The sequence below is a fragment of the Pteronotus mesoamericanus genome, unplaced genomic scaffold (genome assembly GCF_021234165.1).
Source record: "Pteronotus mesoamericanus isolate MK-2021 breed Mesoamerican mustached bat unplaced genomic scaffold, CSHL_Meso_final contig_181, whole genome shotgun sequence".
NCBI lineage: Eukaryota > Metazoa > Chordata > Mammalia > Chiroptera > Mormoopidae > Pteronotus > Pteronotus mesoamericanus.
Window position 1 is genome coordinate 11702558 of NW_026555077.1, and position 20031 is coordinate 11722588.

General features: G+C 44.9%; 1 protein-coding gene across 1 annotated transcript; it reads left to right on the forward strand.

Annotated features, from left to right (window-relative positions):
* Positions 1-511: 511 nt before the first annotated feature.
* CCN1 (cellular communication network factor 1) lies at positions 512-3395 on the forward strand. Its single transcript, XM_054566835.1, has 5 exons — positions 512-791; positions 1072-1282; positions 1632-1985; positions 2116-2327; positions 2443-3395. The coding sequence occupies exons 1-5, from the start codon at positions 726-728 to the stop codon at positions 2743-2745; spliced, it is 1146 nt and encodes a 381-aa protein (XP_054422810.1). The 5' UTR covers positions 512-725; the 3' UTR covers positions 2746-3395.
* The last annotated feature ends 16636 nt before the right edge of the window (positions 3396-20031 follow it).

Here is a 20031-nt window from a genome sequence, read left to right on the forward strand (position 1 = left end):
AACTGCCCCTTCCCCCTTCGTCTCTCTCAGCAGATAACTTGACTCTCACCTTCGTTGTAAACAAGCAAACAGCTCGTTGCCTTTCCGGCTGAGGGCTTCCAAGGCTGCCGGGTCAACACAGCATCACCAAACAGAACGACTTTTGTTCCTCCCTCTCAGGTCCTCCCACCTCCCAGTCGAGGCAGAGTTTGGAACTCGCCCCGCTCGACCCCTTCCACCATCATCACTCCGAAAAGAGCTCTCCCCAGTACAAGTCGTTATTTAAAGTGGAAAAACGGAAGATTGTTTTCTTGGGTCCAGGACCAAAAAAAAAAAAAAAAAAGAAGAAGAAGAAGGGGGGAAGGTGCAACGGAGCCGGGGGAGGCGCTTGGCAGCAGCCCGCGCCAACCACATTCCTGAGATGTTTGAGAATTCTGGAACGCGCAGACAGAGCCGACGTCACTGCAACACGCGGCGCCGCGGCCGGCCCAACATAAAAGGCGGGCTCTGCGCGCTGGAGCAGACTGCGAGCGAGAGCGGCCAGGAGCAGCGCCCGATCCCTGCGCTCCTCGGGAAGGACCTCGACAGAAGGACGCCCGCAGCCCGCACGGCTCCGCGGCCCTCGCCTGCCTGCCACCCGGCCCACTGCACCCGCCGCCCCGACCCAGCCGCGCAGTGTCTGTACGCTGCGCACCGGTGTGTTGGCGTCTTTGCTTCTGTGCTTGCCTGGACTCCTGCGCGCCACAATGAACTCCCGCGCGGCCAGGACGCTTGCCGTCGCCTTATTCGTCGTCGTCTCCTGGGTCACGTCGGTGAGTTCTTCTGCCTCCGCTTCCGTGTCCGTTCTCCCAGTGCCTAGTCCTTTCCCTAGGTTGCCCACGGTAGAAAAAAAGGACTAAACTAAAAAGTTCCGGGGCGTTTCAGGGCAGCTTTTTCTTTAAACTCCCCCTAAAGATGCGTCTGGGGCCTCCTGGCCGACGCAGCCCTTCCCGGGGTGGCCCGGCTGGCTGGACAGGATCAGAGACTCCCGTCCCTTCCCCGAGCGCTTCTGCTCGCTGCGCCGAGTCTCACGCGACTCTCCTTCTCCTCCAGGCGGACTCCTGCCCCGACTCCTGCCACTGCCCCCTGGAGGCGCCCAAGTGCGCCCCGGGAGTCGGGCTGGTCTGGGACGGCTGCGGCTGCTGTAAGGTCTGCGCCAAGCAACTCAACGAGGACTGCAGCAAAATGCAGCCCTGCGACCACACCAAGGGGCTGGAATGCAATTTCGGCGCCAGCTCCACTGCTCTGAAGGGGATCTGCAGAGGTAAGATGCTTGTGGTTTGGCCCCTTTAAAAAAATAATAGTCCCCGTAGTCCAGAAGTTTAGTAATTTTGAGACCATGTATGGTGATGCTTTGTTGTTGGTAGCTTGGCAGAAAGGCACATGATTTCAGCAGTCTGGAATGCAATTCAGTGTGTCTGGGCCCAACGAAAAGCGCATACGGAAAAGTGATTCCTGACTAACTTATTGTTCTGGTCTGGAGTCTCCGGGGAATTGTAGGGAACTTTACCATAAATTGAATTTAACAGCAGAAAATATGTATGAGTTTCAGGCCGTGGTTCGGAATCTTAACTTTATTCTCTTCTCCCTTTCTCTTTTGGTGCTCTTTGCAGCTCAGTCAGAGGGCAGACCCTGTGAATATAACTCCAGAATCTACCAAAACGGGGAAAGTTTCCAGCCCAATTGTAAACATCAGTGCACATGTATTGACGGCGCCGTGGGGTGCATTCCTCTGTGTCCCCAAGAACTTTCTCTCCCCAACTTGGGTTGTCCCAACCCTCGACTGGTCAAAGTTACCGGGCAGTGCTGTGAGAAGTGGGTCTGTGATGATGGCGCCAAGGACGCCATGGAGGACAGCGATGATTTCCTGGGCAAGGGGCCCACATTTGATGCTTCAGAGGTGGAGTTAACGAGAAACAATGAATTAATTGCATTTGGAGAAGGTGGCTCCCTGAAGCAGCTGCCAGGTAAGTTGAGACTGAGCCCTTAAGGCACGGTACTGAAATACATTCCTAGTTTGATGCTTTATAGAAATGAGGACTTGAACCTGTTGTCAGTAAGCCTCTGAGAAATCTTCCCTCTTATTTGTCTCTCTAGTTTTTGGAACGGAACCTCGGATCCTATACAACCCTTCTTTACACGGCCAGAAATGTATCGTTCAAACAACTTCATGGTCCCAGTGCTCCAAGACCTGTGGAACTGGTATCTCTACACGAGTTACCAATGACAACCCTGAATGCCGCCTGGTGAAAGAAACCCGGATTTGTGAAGTGCGGCCTTGTGGACAGCCGATGTACAGCAGCCTCAAAGTAAGTTCCTGCAGTGGCAGGTGGACTGTCCCTGGGCAGCTGGGTGAGATGTGAACCTCTCTTCCAAGAAAGAGAATCATTGCCCCTAACTTTTCTTCTCTTGTCTTTCTTACAGAAGGGCAAGAAATGCAGTAAGACCAAGAAATCTTCAGAACCAGTCAAGTTTACTTATGCTGGATGTTCAAGTGTGAAGAAATACCGGCCCAAGTACTGCGGATCCTGTGTGGATGGCCGATGCTGCACCCCCCAGCAGACCAGGACTGTGAAGATGCGCTTCCGCTGTGAAGATGGGGAGATGTTTTCCAAGAACGTTATGATGATCCAGTCCTGCAAATGCAACTACAACTGCCCGCATGCCAGCGAGGCCGCATTTCCCTTCTACAGGCTGTTCAATGACATTCACAAATTTAGGGACTAAATGTCAGCTGGGTTTCCGGCACAAGGGTGGACAAACGGGGGAAGAGTGCCAGAATCACGGAGACGGGGTGGGGGCGGTGGCGTGAAGGGACCCATTGTAGAAGGGATGTATTGCTCATTCTTGAGTAGTACTGAGGTATTTCAAAACTGCCAGGTATGCTGGTGCAGATGGACACTAATGCAGCCGCGATTGGAAAATACTTTGCTTCATAATATTGGAGCACGCGTTACTGCTTCATTTTGGAGCTTGTGGTATTGATGACGTTCTGTTTTCTGTTTGTAAATTATTTGGGAAGCATGTTTTTTCTGTAGGCTTTTTTCCCTTCAGTTCTGCAATTGTAAAAGATAATAAGATTAGTTGGACAATTAAAGCCTTCATCCTTTGACAGAAATAAGTGGGAGGGGGTTCCATCCTCTCCTGAAGGCGACACTCTGTGAGTGTCTGTGAGAGGCAGCTATCTGCGCTCTAAACTGCAAACAGAAATCAGGTGTTTTTAAGACTGAATGTTTTTATTTATCTAAATGTAGCTTTCCGGGAGGGTGGGGAAATGTAATACTGGAATAATTTGTAAATGATTTTAATTTTATATTCAGTGAAAAGAATTTATTTATGGAATTAATCATTTAATAAAGAAATATTTACCTAATATCTGAATGTATGGCATTCAATATTTTTAGAGATTGCCCAAAGTCATTGGGAACAATCTAATTTATCCACTCAGGCATTCAAACCAGATTTATTGAGTGTCTTAATTTGTGCCAAATTCTGGTCTAGGTACTTGGGATAGAGCAGGGAAATAACCTACAAAAGTAAGACAATGGTGGCTTTTATATCATCAGTAAAGAAAGATCTTTGCATTTAAAATAGCCTGCATAAAAAACTATTGAACACCCAGTACTGAGAAGCACAAGAAGGAATCTGAAGCCAAGTTTGTGATTTAAATAATAATGCCTTGTTTATATAAAAAATCAAAACCTAAGGGTCTTCATCATCCAATCACTGTGAGGTGGGTCTAGTAGAGTCGTTGATCATTTTAATCATTACATTATTGTGTATGTAACTTCAGTAGAGGAGAGAAACTTTAATGAATAGAGTCCATAACCAAGCCTGCACATATGTACATCGATGGGTAAGATTAAGTATGGTTGGATAATGTGTCCTAAACAGTCCCTTGTTTACAACTTCGTATTTTACCAATATTGTTTTGAAAACAGGTGAACTAAAAAATTTGCCCCTGGTTGGGATCAAACCAGGAAAGAAAAATCTTGGCGTCTATAAGAGTCAGTTTATCTTCATTGAATAAGCTTGAAGCAATGACTTGTGTTAATCCTAATAAGCTAGTGATTAGGTAAACACGCTGTTAAATGCAAAGGAATGCAAGGAATTTCAAGTACTTTTCCAGTAGCGTGAGGACCAAGCTATCCCATCCCCCTTTCCTTTTTATAATATACATTATATTGGTGAAGGAGGGAGCAGTTAGAAAGAGTCGGCTATCCAGAAGGTCAAAGGCTAGATGCAGAGCATTCCTGAAAGAAAAGGACCTGAATCATAGGTCTAGGAGAGGTTGAGAAGGCTGTGCTAATGTTTGTGAAAATGTTGGTAGCCTGTTTTAGAAAAACTACATCTTTAGAAAGCGCTGACAATAAACCTTTTATAGAGAGAAGTTTTCCTTTCATCGACCTTCTTGGCTCCTGTTCAAATCCATAGTGAAATATTTCAGTCTGCACTTGGTTAAGAGAGTACTTGAATTTTTAGGCAATAAGAGAAAGTGCTTCAAAAGGGGAGGAGGGAGACAACTCCTGGGGTCCTGTAAGGGTGATTTTTCAAAATAGTTAAGTATTGGTGCTTTAATGAAGACCTGCAGAAAAGCACTGCCTAAGCATCTGTTGTAAAGCCTTACTAAAAATGCATAAAAGTTAATGTAAGTTTGATCATAAAATCTATGAGCAAAGTCCTTCACTATTCTGATTTTGACAATGTCTTGTCTGAAATATTGTGATTCGTGCCTACTGAGTAGTCAGTTTTTCTTGCCTGAGGCATTCAAACTTTAAGGTATTTGGGAATTTAAACACCACCTGGTTCAGTCTTGGATGCAGTTAAACTTGTCAGTGCAATATAACATGCGAAACGTAATAAAGGTGTGAGGTTTTTGAGGTGCGATTTTGTTGAGCAGACATGTAAGTCCATGTGGAGGATTTACAGAAACCCAGGCACCAATACTGAGGTATTTTTCTCCAACACTAGTGACTAGCAAATTACTTCTTACACAGAGATCAAGGAGCAATATTTTACAGATCTTTTTTAAAGCATGTAGGGAGGTGATATTTGTCCAAATAAGCTCAAATCTGAAAGAAAATCTAGCATGGGAAAACAATGGCTCTTTGGGTTACTGATCTTATTGTAGTAAATACAATAAGTAATGCATGAGTGCTGATTCTGTTTAAATAAAAATGCTCAATTAATTAAAAAGATGAATAGCCCCTGACCAGTGTGGTTCAGTTGCTTGGATCATTGTCCCATAAACCAAGGGTCATGGGTTCAATTCCAAGTCAGTGCACAAGCCTAGGCTGTGGGTTTGGTCCCTGGATGAGGTGCGTAAAGGAGGCAACTGATCAATGTTTCTCACATCGATGTTGCTCTCGCTCTCTCTCTTCTCTCTCCTCCCTTCCCCTCTCTCTAAAAAAAAAAACAAAAAAAAAAAAAAAAACCAGTAGGCATGTCCTCGGATGAGGATAAAAAATAAAGAGAAAAAGATGAACAGATGCAAACTATGTCCATTTTGTTTGGCTATAGAAAAAATTGAAGAAATTTAAAGTGGTTGAGAATGAAATTATGTGATTTAGAAGATATAACTTGTATCCAGGTCTAGCATGGAGCTCTGCCCCCTGCAAATACTGAGAAATCAAAATAAAAAACCCTGTACCTGCATATAGGAAATAGAACTTATACATATAATAAACATTCATCATAACATACATGTCCCCCTCCGCACACAGTAAATATTGTGTGTTGTTCTCACTTTCCAGTTCAAAAGACCTTAGTGGGTTTTTGTTTGTTTGTTTTGATAGAGATATAAGAACAGCATTATAGAATGACCTCAGAGTCTTAGAAATTTAGTGAATTTTAAGAAATATTCAGTTGGACATTTACAAGTATATTAAATGTCCAGCTATGAAGAGTTTCACATAAATGTGTGTCCACTCCACAACAAGGTGTGACTAGGTCAAAATTAACATAGCATATTTCAGGTTTTTTTCTAATAGAGACACCAGACTTGATTTGTTCACAACTTCTCCTGCCATCCGGCAGTATTTGAAAGTCAGCTGAGCAATAGCAAGGGTCCAGTAGGACCACAGTACAGAACAAAGCTGTATTCTGTTCAGAGCAGCAGGTGATGCAGTGGAAAGAATCCCAGATTGGAATCTAGACGGTTCTTTTCCCACCCACTCTGCCATTAATTTACTGGGTGGCTGTGGGCAAGTTTCTGGATGTTTTTTTTTCCTGTTTAAAATGGAACAACAGCTTCCAGCATTGCTGCCACCCAAAACATTCTTTTTCATACACTATCTTTGGTTCATTGATTCCCGTACCTTGAAAATGTCCTCTCCTTAAGCAATTGAATGTATGAAGTGAAACTGTTCAGGTCTTCCTGTGGGCAAGCGAACCCATCTCTATGAGGCCTTTAAATACCCCTGGTATAGGATGTGGCAATCCCTGGATCTCACAGTCAATAGGTCTATACGTTCATCTCCCTGTGTAGCCCTGATAGCTGGGTTTCATTAAGTCCCTGCCCTAAATAACTCGTTCTGTGAAACAAAGCACATTGTGAAGCATGACAATGATGCATGTGTCCTATGAATAGAGCAGATTTGTTTGTGACTTACTTTATTGGTGGTGGGCAACACTCATTCATGTAACCTTATAAAGTACGATTCAATTACACAAGTACTCAGATGCATTTGTTAGTGCTTCATAGTTCTCATATATTCTGCTCATATAATCTAAATGCACTCCTTTCTTATGTCCAAATCTAAGCCGCCATCATCTCTTGCCTGAATTGCTGCAACGTTCTCCTCACTTGTGGTATATTATATTCTCCAAAGGTGGCTGCAATGTCTTCCACCCCACATCCCTTTCTGCAATGTGACTTTTTTACTGTTTTAATTAATGAACATCTGGGAAGGGATGCAATGTGGTGCCGGTTCCAAGTGTATCGTGGGCTAGGAGCTCCTAGTTCCTTTCTCTTTGAAAAGAGCTTCCATGTAAGAAGTACAACTACCCTGAGACAAACAGGCTGTGAGAAGCTCACACCACCTGGATAGGCCCTAGATGGCGAGATGCCATGAGGAAAAAGAGAAAGGTCAGGGAGTACCTGGGCATCACACGTGCATGATAAAAGCATCTTGGAAGTAGATCCTCCGACCCCAGCTGCCTCACAGGCTGATGTCTTATGAATGGGAGATGAACTGCCGGTCAAGTCCGTACCAGAATTCATGACCCATATAATAGCAAATGAATGTGGTTGTTTTAAGACTCTAAGGTTTGCGTGTTGATTGTTACACAGCAATAGATAACTGAAATATCACTGGGTTCTGTTCTTGCCCTGCAGTGATCCCTTTTCCTTACAGGAGCCAGAGTGATCCTATAAAAATGTAAATCAGAACACATCAATCAATCTTAGCATAACGGCTCCATGGCTTTCCCATTACCTTTGGGATTATATTCAGCTTCTTACTTGGCACACAGGTCCCAGACCCTGCCTTCTTCTTACCACTCACCCTCAGTCACTATAATCCTGCCTGCCTTTTCCTCTTCGAAATAACCCAAGTAAATTACCCCTCAGGGCCCGTGCACTAGCTGTTGCTCTGCCTCTCATGTCCATCTCCTTGATCTAAGCTTCTTGTTCATGCCGGTCTCAGCACAAATGCTACCTTCTCAGTGTCCCTCCCTCACCACCCAGTCTGAAGGGTTCATTACCTTAAGCAGTTTTATTTATATTTACATCATGGCATTTAGCACTGTCTGATAGTTTTTTTTTTATCTTTATGCTTGTCCATCTATGATAACCCCTATGAGAGCTGAAATTTTTGTCTCCTCTTTTCACCACTATAAAAGCATCACTTGACACTGTGCCTGGCATAAAGTAAGTGCTCATTAATATATAATTTACATTGTCTTAAGCTGAAACTAAGTTAAAAGGCACCCCCTCACTGGCACAGTATCTTCCCTCTGTTTCCCCCTGGGCTTTCCTCCTTCTTGTTAGTCATCCATTCATCCTTTCATGCACGCATTCACTCACTAAACACCGTGGGCACCATTCTATCTCAGGAACAGTGTTATGCAGAAGTTCATAAAGCATGGTTCGTTTGCTTTGTGGTGGTGGTGTAAGCAAAAGTTTGTTAAGTTGGGTTCAGCTACACATAACAGATAACTCAAGTAACAATGCTTAAGTAACACAGAAGTTTGTTCCTCTCTCGCATGAAAACCCAGGTTGACATGCTGGGCTGATATGATGCCCCAAGGATTCCTGGACCAATGCTCCTGTTATCTCCTTGTTCACCGTGTGTGGTCCCCATTACTTGGTTCACCTCATGGCACAAGGCCTCACCAGCTACAAAGATGGCTAGAAAATGTAGTTTTTATCCTGGGTTGCCATGGACCCTGCTAAATACAGAGATCCTGTTACTATAGGATGGAGAACTCATAGTTGGTACCACATAGCCAAGACTATGCTGTAAGAAATATAATAAAGCACAGAAGAGGCTTGAAGAGAAAGCTACCAACTGCCCAGGGCTGGGATCAAGAAGGGTTTCCAGGAGCAGTTGGGACTTCAGTTGTGTTTTAAAAGATAAACAAGGTGGAAACTATTCAAAAGCCTTGTTGCTTAAATTGAAAATGTCTGATATAACCAGTGATACCTTCCTCATCTCAGCAGTAAAGAGAAATCAGACACCTGTACCACTTGGGATTAGAGTCCTACAGGCCCTTAGTATTTTAAAGTTTGTATTTTTGTTTTGGGTTCGGAAGCATCATGAAAAAGGCACTTGTATTAGGAGTCTCCAGGGAAACAAAACCAACAGGGGAATATATTTATCAAGAGAAAGAGAGATTTACTTTGAGGAATTTGCTCATGCTATTGTAGGGGCTGGCAAGTCCAAAATCCTTAGGACAAGCCAGCAGGCTGGAAATTCATGTAAGAGTTAAATTTTCAGGTTAGGCTATGTGGCTAGAAACTTAGGCATGGTGTTGCGGTGCAGTCTTGAGGCCAGATTCCTTTTACTTTAGGAAATCTCGTTTTTGTTTCTGTTTTTGTTTTTGTTTTTGTTATTTTTCCCCTTAAGGCCTTTACCTGATTGGATGAGGCCTACCCACATTATGGAGGCTAATCTGCTTCACTCAAAGTTTATTGATTTAAATGCCCATCACATTTTTAAAATACCATCACAGCAACATCTAGACTGTTTTTACACAAAAAAATGGTACCATAGCCTAGCCAAGTTAACACATAAAATTAACCAGCACAGTACCTGTGTGGCAGACCTTTCGGGGGCAAGAAACTTATGCCTACTCTCCAAAATGCAATGAATTGGAGTGGAGTCAGAAAAGAGCAAAAGCTTCACTGGTTAACCCAAGATTCCCCTAGGTCTGTTTTCACGCTTGTTTTGGTGAGGGGAAGGGCTCCGCGATTTATTTTGCGTTGACCAGATTCATGGGGCACCTGAACGCTGACCCCATGCTCCCTATGAAACCAGGGCGAGCCGCCTCAGTCGGGGTGGCTGCAGCACTTGACAGGGCAGAGAGACCCTTATGAAAGCTCGAAAGGAGGTCCTCTTCCGAAGGTCCAGGGATGTGGCAGGGCATAGTCATTGCTTGCACACACCCGAGACAGGCAAATAGAGCCCTTCCTCTGGTGGCGAATCCTCATTGTAGCAATGGTACCACCGCGGTATGACAGGCTGTTTCACTGTTTGCACTAGATTTTCAACTCCTTGAAGGATCTTGTCAGTGAGTGAGCACCAACTAAGACAAGACTGAAAGGGGTTTGACAGCTCTCTTCCAACATCTTTAGATCTTCATGAAGGGGAGAAGGAAAGCTTTTTCTAGACTGTCTCAGGGCAGAAATCGCAAGTGGTGGCTCAGGGGGAGCAGGCCAATACACAGACCTATTCTGTTTTGCCTACACAGGGTTTATAAAAACTGGACCTTGTTGCCAAGTTTGAAAACTGAAAGATTAAAATAAATAAGCCCATATTTCTGGATTCTTTTGAAAAATGCATAGATCCGGTAGCAGTGACACATAGTTTCTACATGGCAGCTTCTCCCTGGCAGGAGCTGAGCTGCAACTTCCCTGCGAGAGCGGGTCCTCCGCAGTTCACCAGTGGAGGAGACACGCGTGTGGACGCATGTGGCTGGGGGAGTGGAAAGGCAGGAAGAGGAGACCTTAAGAAATCCAGGTTCTTTCTAAAAAAGGCACAGCCGAGAGCACCACTTTTACTACAACAGTGCTTGGAAAAATAATTTAAAGCGTGAGAACACCATGTTATAAAACCAGGAAAGAATAGAGGCCACTTAACTGGTTTCCGATTGTCGTGGACCTGGAAGCACGCCCACACTTCCCAGCTTCATTCTGCATGTTTAGTGCGTGCATTTTGGTGAAACGTACTTATTCCATTTATAATATACCATGTCACATTTTCCAGCACACCCTGGACAAGTTGATCAGAGATATATACTGCATCCTGAACCTCTGCTGAATTTAACCATCTATTTTTATAGTAACCCAAGAACCTTTCCAGGGGAATTGCTACAGAGAGCCAGATAGCCAGGGAGTTTGCTCTAGAATTTTCTTTTTGATGACTCAAAGTCCTTCCTTCAAGTGCTGTCACAAATAACAGCCATTTTTCAGAGGCATTCAATGAACTCTGGAGTGATCGAACATTTGCCTGAGTAGTTATAATTAGCCAGTGGCAGAGTGGAAGGAAGACTTGAGGGGATTTATTCTCTGAGGCATTTGGGGCACAGGAAAGCACTTGAGTTTCAGGGAGATTTGGCTGGTTCTTGGTGTCAGTGTGGCTTCTGGGAATATTTCCGGCATTGGATTTCCCACAAGCGACTCAACATCATCAGCATCCCATAGTAAGTGTGATCCTTTCCTCAGCAAACAGACAATGATGCAACGTGGTCAAAATCTGGAACTTCTTTCAAGGAGACTTACTAGTTTAAGAAAAAAAAAGTTGCTTATTCTTGCAGGAAGTTTAAATTCTGGGTTCATGAGCAAAACTTCAAGGGAGGCCCTTCCTATATTCCAAACGAGTTTGTTCTTAGAAAGGAGCCCGTATCTTTATTTGACTTCTTGCCTTTAAAATGATACTGGGCCATTTGAAGTGTTCTCTTTAATGTTTGTTTTTGTTTTCACAAAAGGAAGGCACGCTTATATAAATTCAATAGTATAAGAAATAGAGAATGTCAAAAATGAAGGTCCCTAGTAAACCCTCTTCACATGCGTGTGAGCACAAGTGCACGCAGCCACTCTGAAGTGTGTAGTGCACAGTATTCTTATGGATTCTGAGGTGTGCCTAACCTGGTACTTACTCATATTATTATTACGAACAACAACAACATAAAAGATCAAACTATACATAGAATTTACATTTACTCGAAACTTTACCTTAAAAGTCAATAAATGTTGATACATCTAGTTCTCCCTCAGTCACTGCAAAGGTTTTACAGAATTTCATTCTATTACTGATGTGCCATAATTTGTTTAAATACTTGGTGTGGAAGACACTATTGGATGTCCGTTCCACAGCCATTTCCCCATTTCCTTGGCTCCTTGCTAGCAGAACCCCACTTCTGTTCAGGTGTTCTCCCTTCCACGCATTCAGGAAGGAAATCGCGGACTCCATCCCGGCTCCCAGGACCGCTCCAGCACTGGCTTTGGCCAGCATGACAGACTGGCTCACCTCCTTACCGGGATCGAGGCTGCCATTAATCCTGACCATGACACCGGAGGAGAAATCTTCTGCGGGGAAGGGGAGCTTCTAAGAAACAGTTTCCTTGACAACACACAAAAGACTAGGACAGGAAATGTCTTTCATCTGTGCAGGATGTCACCCTCCTGAGCCCAGGAGCTGACACCTGGAAGCTGGCAAAGCAGCAAGGCCTGGGGTCCCTGAAGGGAACACCGAACTGCTGGATCAGCCAACCCTGGGCCTCGCTGACACGCAGACCTCTTGTTTGCTGTGAAAATAAACCTCCTAGCATTTAAACTATTTCTGTTAAGTCAGCTGTTACTAACAGCTAAAATCATCCTAACTGATGATTTTACACTTGGCCCTTTTTGAGGCCTATGGTCTTTATAAATAACACTGCGATAACCACTTCCAAAGGAGAAGAAAGTACATTTCAATGTGAATGAGCAAACCAACAAACAAATGTCTGGCAGGAATACAATCTTTTTATTTATTTACCTTACATTTACTGAGTACATAGCATTTGACATGCCACTGGCCAGCCAGATATGGGCAACCAACTAGGAAATAATGAGACACGATTCCTGGCCTCGAGGATGTTACATCTAGCAGAGATAGTAATATATACCAGCAATGCTGGCAGAGAGCCAAGGAATATGAGAACACAGAGGGTAGTCAGAGAAAGCTTCACGGAGGACAAAACAGCTGACCTGCATCTTAAAGACTGAATAGGAGTTTGCTATATGGAATGACCTCCAAAGCTGGAAACCACTAAAGTATCTGAAGCCTGGGAATACCATCAAAATCAGCACAGTTATAGACTCAGACAGGACCTGAGTAGCAGCAGTCTTTTTGCATCTTGGTTTTTATGGTTGTTAAGAAGAAAAGTCACCCTCAGCAGGGACCTGTCAGAGGCAGGTGAAGGGTGGGTTTGTTCCTTCCATGGGAGTTACCATTGGAGATCCCCCATTGCCACGGCAGTAAGAGCTGTGAACTGGCACGGGCGCCAGGAGATATGAGCTGGAAACAGCAGAGTACAGCCACTGCACCGTACCACCAGGAGACAGAGCAGCCTGCTTCTCCCACGTGATGGCCTCAATACGACAGGCTGACCCTAAACCGACAGGACCCAGTCTAGGCATGACTCACTGGGGGTCACCTGAAATAGCCCCAATAGCTACTTGGACTCAGCAGCAAAGGCAAAAACAAAAACAAACAAACAAACAAAAAAAACCCTCAGAGAAGTAGCCTGGGTGACCTGGTTACTGCCACCTGACACTCTTGTGTTTGTGCCACAAGTCAGATTCTCCAAGGAGGCCAGCCCCTCAATGGTTTCCGGTTCCTTCTAGAATAAAGCCCATGTTCACCACTAGCTGCCCACAGCGCTCTTGTCCTGGATTTTAAAGCCTGCAGTAATGTGACAAGTGAACAAAAGGCCACCGGGGCGGCTCCTTGCTGGTGCCTTAAACCTCATTTCTTCTTCCAGACACAAAAGACCTATCGTAAGTGCGCTCACAATCAAAGTGAATGTGAAGGAAAGGCATAACTAAACAGCCAAATGTCTGTAGATTCTGTGTGGGCAACAATATAAAGTAATTCAGCCTTTATGTGCTACATCAGTAAATAACTGAATTAGAGGATTTGGATTATGTTATTATGTCAATGTACTGGTTCTAAACCATTCCAAGTATCACATATTTTCCTAAGAACTTAGGTAGCCCCCATGGTCACTCTCACTGTCACCTAGAAGCTGCACATTCTTGTTATGCTCTCAAAAGTTAGAGATCAGGTCTCTCAGCGTGCTGTGGGAACGCAGCCTTTGTAATAAATAGAACATGGTAACAGTTCAGCACCAGCAACAAGGGCCACTGCTTTTTGGGGTGAGGAATGGTAAAGCCAGGAAAAAAAGAAAAAGAAAGAAAGAAAGTAAAAAGAAATTCCCTATAACATTACACAGACTGCAAGAAATTCTTCTGAACTTTAGTCAGTAAGTCAAGATTAGCAGCCACATTGAACTTTTTCTGCAATAAAATTTCGGCCTCAAAAGCAGAAATTCATTCCATTGACGTATGTCAGTACTTATATTCATGCTGTTTACTGCTATTTACACACACTCGCATAGATGTTTATATTTCTGTTTGTTTCATGCCAGGCGCAGTACTGGCTCCTGGCGGGTAGGTACAGAGGACCAATGCCTCGCCGTCCAGGAGTCGGAACCAATGCCAGCTTCCTCATTCCTGAAGGCCTGCTACCCAGACCTGTTTCTGCTACTTTGCGCCTCTGGTTTTCTCAGGACTTGCATGGATGGGAGTCAGGGCTTGGCCATTGCCATTTCCCACTGCCAGCGTGGAGGAAGGATGAACATTCCAGCCCAGCATCCTCATCCCTGGAGAACTGTGGAGAAGGGACTTTATTTCAAAATTATCACCCACTTTCTCTGCAAAGTGAAACCCATGAGATGTATTCATACAGGAGCCCAATTTATCCTTCAGTCATCAAATCCCTCTTAGAGTTCTGCAGCATTAATCCATTAGTTAGCACTTTGATAGACCCTATTTCATCTAAGACCCTGCCAACTGCAAGATACACCATCATTTTACTTACCACTAAAAAACCCAGCCACTGAAACTATGTGACACCATTTGCAATAACGTGTATTCTGATCTCAGAACTGTTAAATGATAAAAAAAAAAAAAAAAAAAAGAAAGAAAGAAACAACAACAACAAAACATACAACGTATTTTCTAGATCAGTGACATCCATGGGCTTGTCTCTCTAACTAGACTGTGAGTTCCTAGAGGACAGGAATGCACTTTACAGTCTTGTGGGCTTTGCTGTGCTCTGCTGTGCTCAGCGCGGTGTCAGGTGCATAGAAAGTACTGGGTGAGCACTCTTGAATGAACGCATGCAGGCACGGGTCGCGGATCCAGGTCCTACGTTGCTGTGCAGGAACATGTGCTGAGAAATCAGTAACCCACTCAAGCAGAGGCAGGCAGGTCCTGAGGGGGCCTGGGTCCTCCTGTCCCCCCTAACATCGGAAAGAGCCAGATTCAAGGAGCAGACAAGGACGGAGCTCCCACACCGCAGCTCTTCCGGCCCAGCAGCTGGAGGCCTGCTCACCTTAAGGCCTGGTCAACGAGCTGCGGGCCAGACACACTGCGACGCCAGGCTCCCTGGGGACCTATTTATGTTTCTTCTGAAAACCGGTGTGTAATATCAAACTCCTGAAAATAAAATCACAGTTTAAGTGGACTGTGGGAGCTGGCTATTTAGAGGAACCTGCTGGTGAGTTCTCTTGTAAAGTCAATAACCAGCCCAGATTTATCTATTTTATGACTTTGGATTTTCTGTGTATCGCGTTCCCGTGGAGCAAGGCACACCCTTCTATCGAGTTTCCCCACAGTAGAGTCTTTGTGCTGGGTCAGCAGCTTGAAGGGTTTGTGCCATGACTGGCCTCTCTCCCATGAGGGTTTCTTGTCCGCTCAGGCCCCAGTTAGACTAACCCGCGGCCCCAGGTGCCAGGGTTTCCCTGTCATGGAAGGAGCAAATGGAAACCACGATTTCCTTTGTTTCACTTACTTTAGGATGAAGTTATTTCTGACAAGGATTGCATTCCATTTAGAGAGATGGGCCGCGGCGATAATGCAGGTATGTGCCCTGTGCGAGGCAGAGCATAAGAGAGCATGACAGGCATGTGGAGGGAGAAAGAGGGCCGAGCATATGTTCGACCTATGTGCACAGGAGACATTCCAGGTTCTGGGCCACCTCTTTGGGGGAATAAAGGGACGATCAAGATTCGGCCTCTGGCCTCAGAGTCAGCCTGGCTACAGCAAAGCTGTGCTGAATGGTGCGATGCAGGCCTGAGGCTGCCTCAGCCCTAGAGAGGTGGGAAAGGTTTCACATGGGGTGGAACCTGGAAGCTGGACCTTGCCAGAAAAGGGGACAGAGGAAGGGCCACCCTAGTAGTAAGAAAAGCATGTACAAAGGCACGGGTGTGCAAAAGCATAGGAGCCCCGGGAATTGTGGGTCAGAGGGCACTGTACAGTGCTTCCCTTTATTCCCACCTCCAGCCATAACCGTAAGTGAAAGACATCCTCTAACTGTGCCCACAATGCACTGTCTCCAGGGAACCCTAAACTTGACCCCCCGTTCCCCCCCCCCCACCCCCCCGAGCTCCTGTTTTCTATAGACCCATGAACCTGTGGTCCTCTCTCAAGTCTTGGTGCTATTGGTGCTGCAGGACCTACTGAAAGAAAACAGGGCCCACATCCCTGAAAAGACCTTTACCCCTACAGTTTTGCAGGCTAGAGGGGGAGAGAAGCAGGGGAGAGCCAGTTAGGTTCCCTGATGGTGGTTCTGGAATAGGGCTGTGATACCCAATTAGAAATGCCAGATGACTTCCTTATCCTTGCTTTGTTGCCTTCCCTCATCCTTCCTAAATTGTCACATGCTTGTGAAATCCGCAGGCTCATATTGCTCCTCTGAGTCTGCTCCCAGCGTGTGCTAACTAATCCCCAGAAAACACAAGTTCTTATGACCTCTGGAAAGTGGTGAGAGGCATCTGATGCAGTGGCTATAGGTCTCCGAGGCTTGGCTTCTCATATCCCTAATCTCTGGGCTCAGTCTCCTGTCATCAGTTCCCTCACTCACTATTGGCAGGAGGGTGTCATCTGTTTTACTTCTCAATATTATCCACGGTAAGAATGACAGAACTCCAGTGATGAATCGTGGGACTTTGCCCTTCGGAGAGGCTTAGGGGTTCCTGGCTCCATCTACCGCCAGGACCCCGTCCCCATCTCCTGGGGAAGGGGCAATCTAGACCTTTCTCACCGACAGACATGCTATCCACTCTTCCTCTCTCTGCAGTTCATGTTCCAGAAGTATCAGCCATTCCTATGAATATCAACTTGAAATCCAGCTCGCTGTAACTTGTAACTTAACTGTTCTCCTTCTGGCACTCCTCGGAATGAATTAAAGCCTCTCATATTTAAGTCTTCCAATTTTTGTGCTCATCCCCACCTTCACCTCTAGGCTTTCTTTCCTTTCCTTCTTTTTTCCCCCCTAAGACATACATTCATAGTGGGTACAATTATTCCTCACATGATCTGGTTTTCAGGCCTTCATTTCCCTAGTTGCTTACTTCCAGATACACTTCAGTTTGTCAAAGTCACTCAAAAAATGGGATGTTGGCGGGTTCAGAGGGTCCTCTAGATCTTCCCTGAGTGCCAAATCCAGAAGCCTGTAAGCTCCCTTACAGAACCGAGGAATTCTTCTATTTACTTATCCACCTTCCCTACCGAACTGTGCACTTGCTCTCTGGTGGTCCCAGAACTCAGCACAAGCACAGGCTTCTATTTCATAATGTAAAAGGCAATATGGTACAAGAGAATTGGGTCTTAACTTTCTTGCTACCCTTGCACCCCAGCACAAACCCTGTAACCAGCCGGCAACTAGTAACTATATGGTCAACCAACAAATTCATTTGTTTAATAAAAGCAGGCTAAGCTGGCATTCAGTTTCTTAGCAGTTTGTCAATGCTTATAGTTAACTGAAATGTGATGGTCTATTTCATATGAACTTCTATAAGGATAATCTGCCATTTCTACTTGTACTGTTTGCTTTCCTTAATGCAAATTTAGGACTTGGCATTTGTACAACAAACACACTCTTCTGAAATATGGTGGCTTAAAACAACAATTTATTATTTGTCACAACTTTGTTGGTATACTAGGTTCAGCTGGGCAGTTACACACGTGGTTACACATGCAGTTACTCACACAGCTTGGAGCGTGGCTGGGGCTGGAATGTTCAAGGTGGCATCCCACCCTCCAGGGACCCTCTTGTTGTGGCTTCTCCTCATTCAGTTGTCCAGCCTGAACTTTTTTTATAATGGAAGAGCTGGTTTTTAAGAGAGAGTGTTCCAAGAGGACAAACCCCACTGCACATGTGCCCATTAAGTCTCTGAGTGTTTCACACTAATGCCTCATTGGTCAAAGCAAGTCACAGGGTCAAACCCAGAGTTAATGTGGGAGGGACCTGTACAAGGTTTCAGATGCCAGGAGGTGTGGTTCATTGGGGGCCACCAATGTTATGCCTACCATGTTCATCCTCATCAAATTTCATTATTATTCTTTTGAGAGGAAGTATTTTTTTTCTCACATCTTTACAAAAATCCAAATTTTTCTGGATATAAGCAAGCCTGATGATGAAGAGGACACATCTTTATTGTCAACAGTGTGCCAGGTTGTTCTTTACATATTTATGACTATCCAAAAATCCCAAGGACAGAACTGTTATTCCCATTTTAGAGATAAGAGAAGTGAGGTTTGGGAAACCTCAGTAAGTTCCTCAAAGTTGCACAATTAGTTGAAGGTAAGATTTCAACCTGGGCCTCTAATTCCAAAGCATTTTTTAAAATCACTGCACCACAGTCTTTCAAAGTCTCAACTTTTGATTCGAAGAAATATACAATTTCCTGCAATAAAATTGTTTTTCAGATTCTAATAAGGAACCCAAGGAGTCAGAAAAAGCAAAGCAGTTCCTTAAGTTCCTTAAGCATTCTAGAATTCTTTAAACGTTTAAATCGCATTTTGTCCAAGGGTATTTTGGTTTCTTTTGTTTCATACAGTTAATTTCCCTCAGTAGTGAAGGAGCCCTAAAGTGCTGATCATACAGCAGGGCAGGGATGTTTAAATATCTGAATGGAGGTTCTGATAAGGCTTTATATACCTAGTTATAAGGCAGGGTTCCTATACAAAAAAAGCTTGGTTTGAACTTGAAGTCAATCTTGACTCCATCCATACTGTCTGAATTGCCAGCCTAATTGGCCTCCAAGTAGAGAACTATGCTTTTTTCTTTATCTACTCTGGTAAATCATTAAAGGGCTCTTCTGCCTAGGGGGAGATTATTAACTACCTGGGAGGTTGCAGAAGGCATCTGGCAGGTGCAGCAAGGTGAACCAGGGCAGCTCCGCTTAGGGTGGCAGAGCTGGTCGGCCAGAAGGAGGGAAAGGCCACGACTGGGCAGGGCAGGTGGGGACAGGGCCAGCGGGCAAGAATGGAGGCAAGGTTGTGATGGAGGAAGACGGCCTCTCTTGTTTAACCTGCTAACAGATTTTCAACTCTTTAGGTAATAACAATTTCATTTGCCTGATATTTACCTGATTCAGCGTGTGCCACATGTACCTGCATGCACCCATACTCCCTCCTTTCTCTCTTAGAGGATGGGACTATTGGGTGACAGCCCTGGTATATATAAAAGTAGAGGCTTGGGCTGGTGCCAGATTGGTCACTGGAGAAACATTTGCGTGGGTGACATGGGAGAACAGGAGCAGTGGGCGGGAGTATTGAACCTCACCTAACCTCTTCACCAGTCCAACTTCTTCATGTCACAGATGAGGTGGCATGGGAGGTTGCTTGTCATGGCCAAGGCCACCCACGACTTCATTACTGCCAGAGATGGGACTAGAACCTACACCTCCCAATTCTAGGGTGGAGCTTTTCTCAGCATTGGTGCTGTTGCCAATCTCAATAGCTGTAATGAGTGTCTTGGGCAGATAGTTGAAAGCACTTTCCCCAGGGAGCCAGGGGACTGGAGTGTGTAAATTCTGGCCTTAAGACCAATAACTCACAGCTTAATTAGTTCCATGTCCTCATTCCATTCTTCCCTTATTGTTCCTTTTGGAAAGTGATGCAGCAATTAGAGAACTCTCGTGCCTGTGAATCTGCTTTCTCAGCTTCTCCATCCACAAAATGGGCCCAAGTACAATGTTTCACTCGTTCTCTGCAGAAGAGCCTGGGGAGGTTGCTGTTGTAGCCCCCAGTTCATCCTGAGTGAGACTTGTTCTCTGTGATTCACCCGTGTATAGTGCCAGAGCTCCGCCTCACGCAGCCTCTGAGGTTTCTCTGTCCTTGCAATGCACACAAGAGAAAGCATCTTCTTCTTCTTTTTTTTTTTTTTAAACTTAGTAGATGGTACTTTCCATTTACAAGAGGTTGTACACCGTCCCAAATATATGGGGTTAAACTTGATGATCAAAGGGATGGATGGAGGCACAAGCCAGGAAGAAAGATTTGCCTATGATTCTTTAAACTTATTTAATAGACATGTTAATTAATCTCGCTGAGAACAGCGTCTAGGGTAGAAAGTTCTGTACTTCCAAGGTCACCATCTGTGGGAGAGGATGATAAAAACAAATCATTTTAATTCAGGAGGAATGTGAGGTGTGGGAGATTACATGGCATGACTGAGGCCAGAGATGGGACGAGAACCCACATCTCCCAGGACAGGACTTTCTCTTCAACCTTGGAGCTGC

Coding starts and splice junctions, on each gene's coding strand:
- CCN1 (XM_054566835.1), top strand. CDS start 726: ATGAACTCCCGCGCGGCCAGGACGCTTGCCGTCGCCTTATTCGTCGTC. Junction 1,283..1,631: donor TCTGAAGGGGATCTGCAGAG/GTAAGATGCTTG, acceptor TGCTCTTTGCAG/CTCAGTCAGAGGGCAGACCC. Junction 1,986..2,115: donor CTCCCTGAAGCAGCTGCCAG/GTAAGTTGAGAC, acceptor TTGTCTCTCTAG/TTTTTGGAACGGAACCTCGG.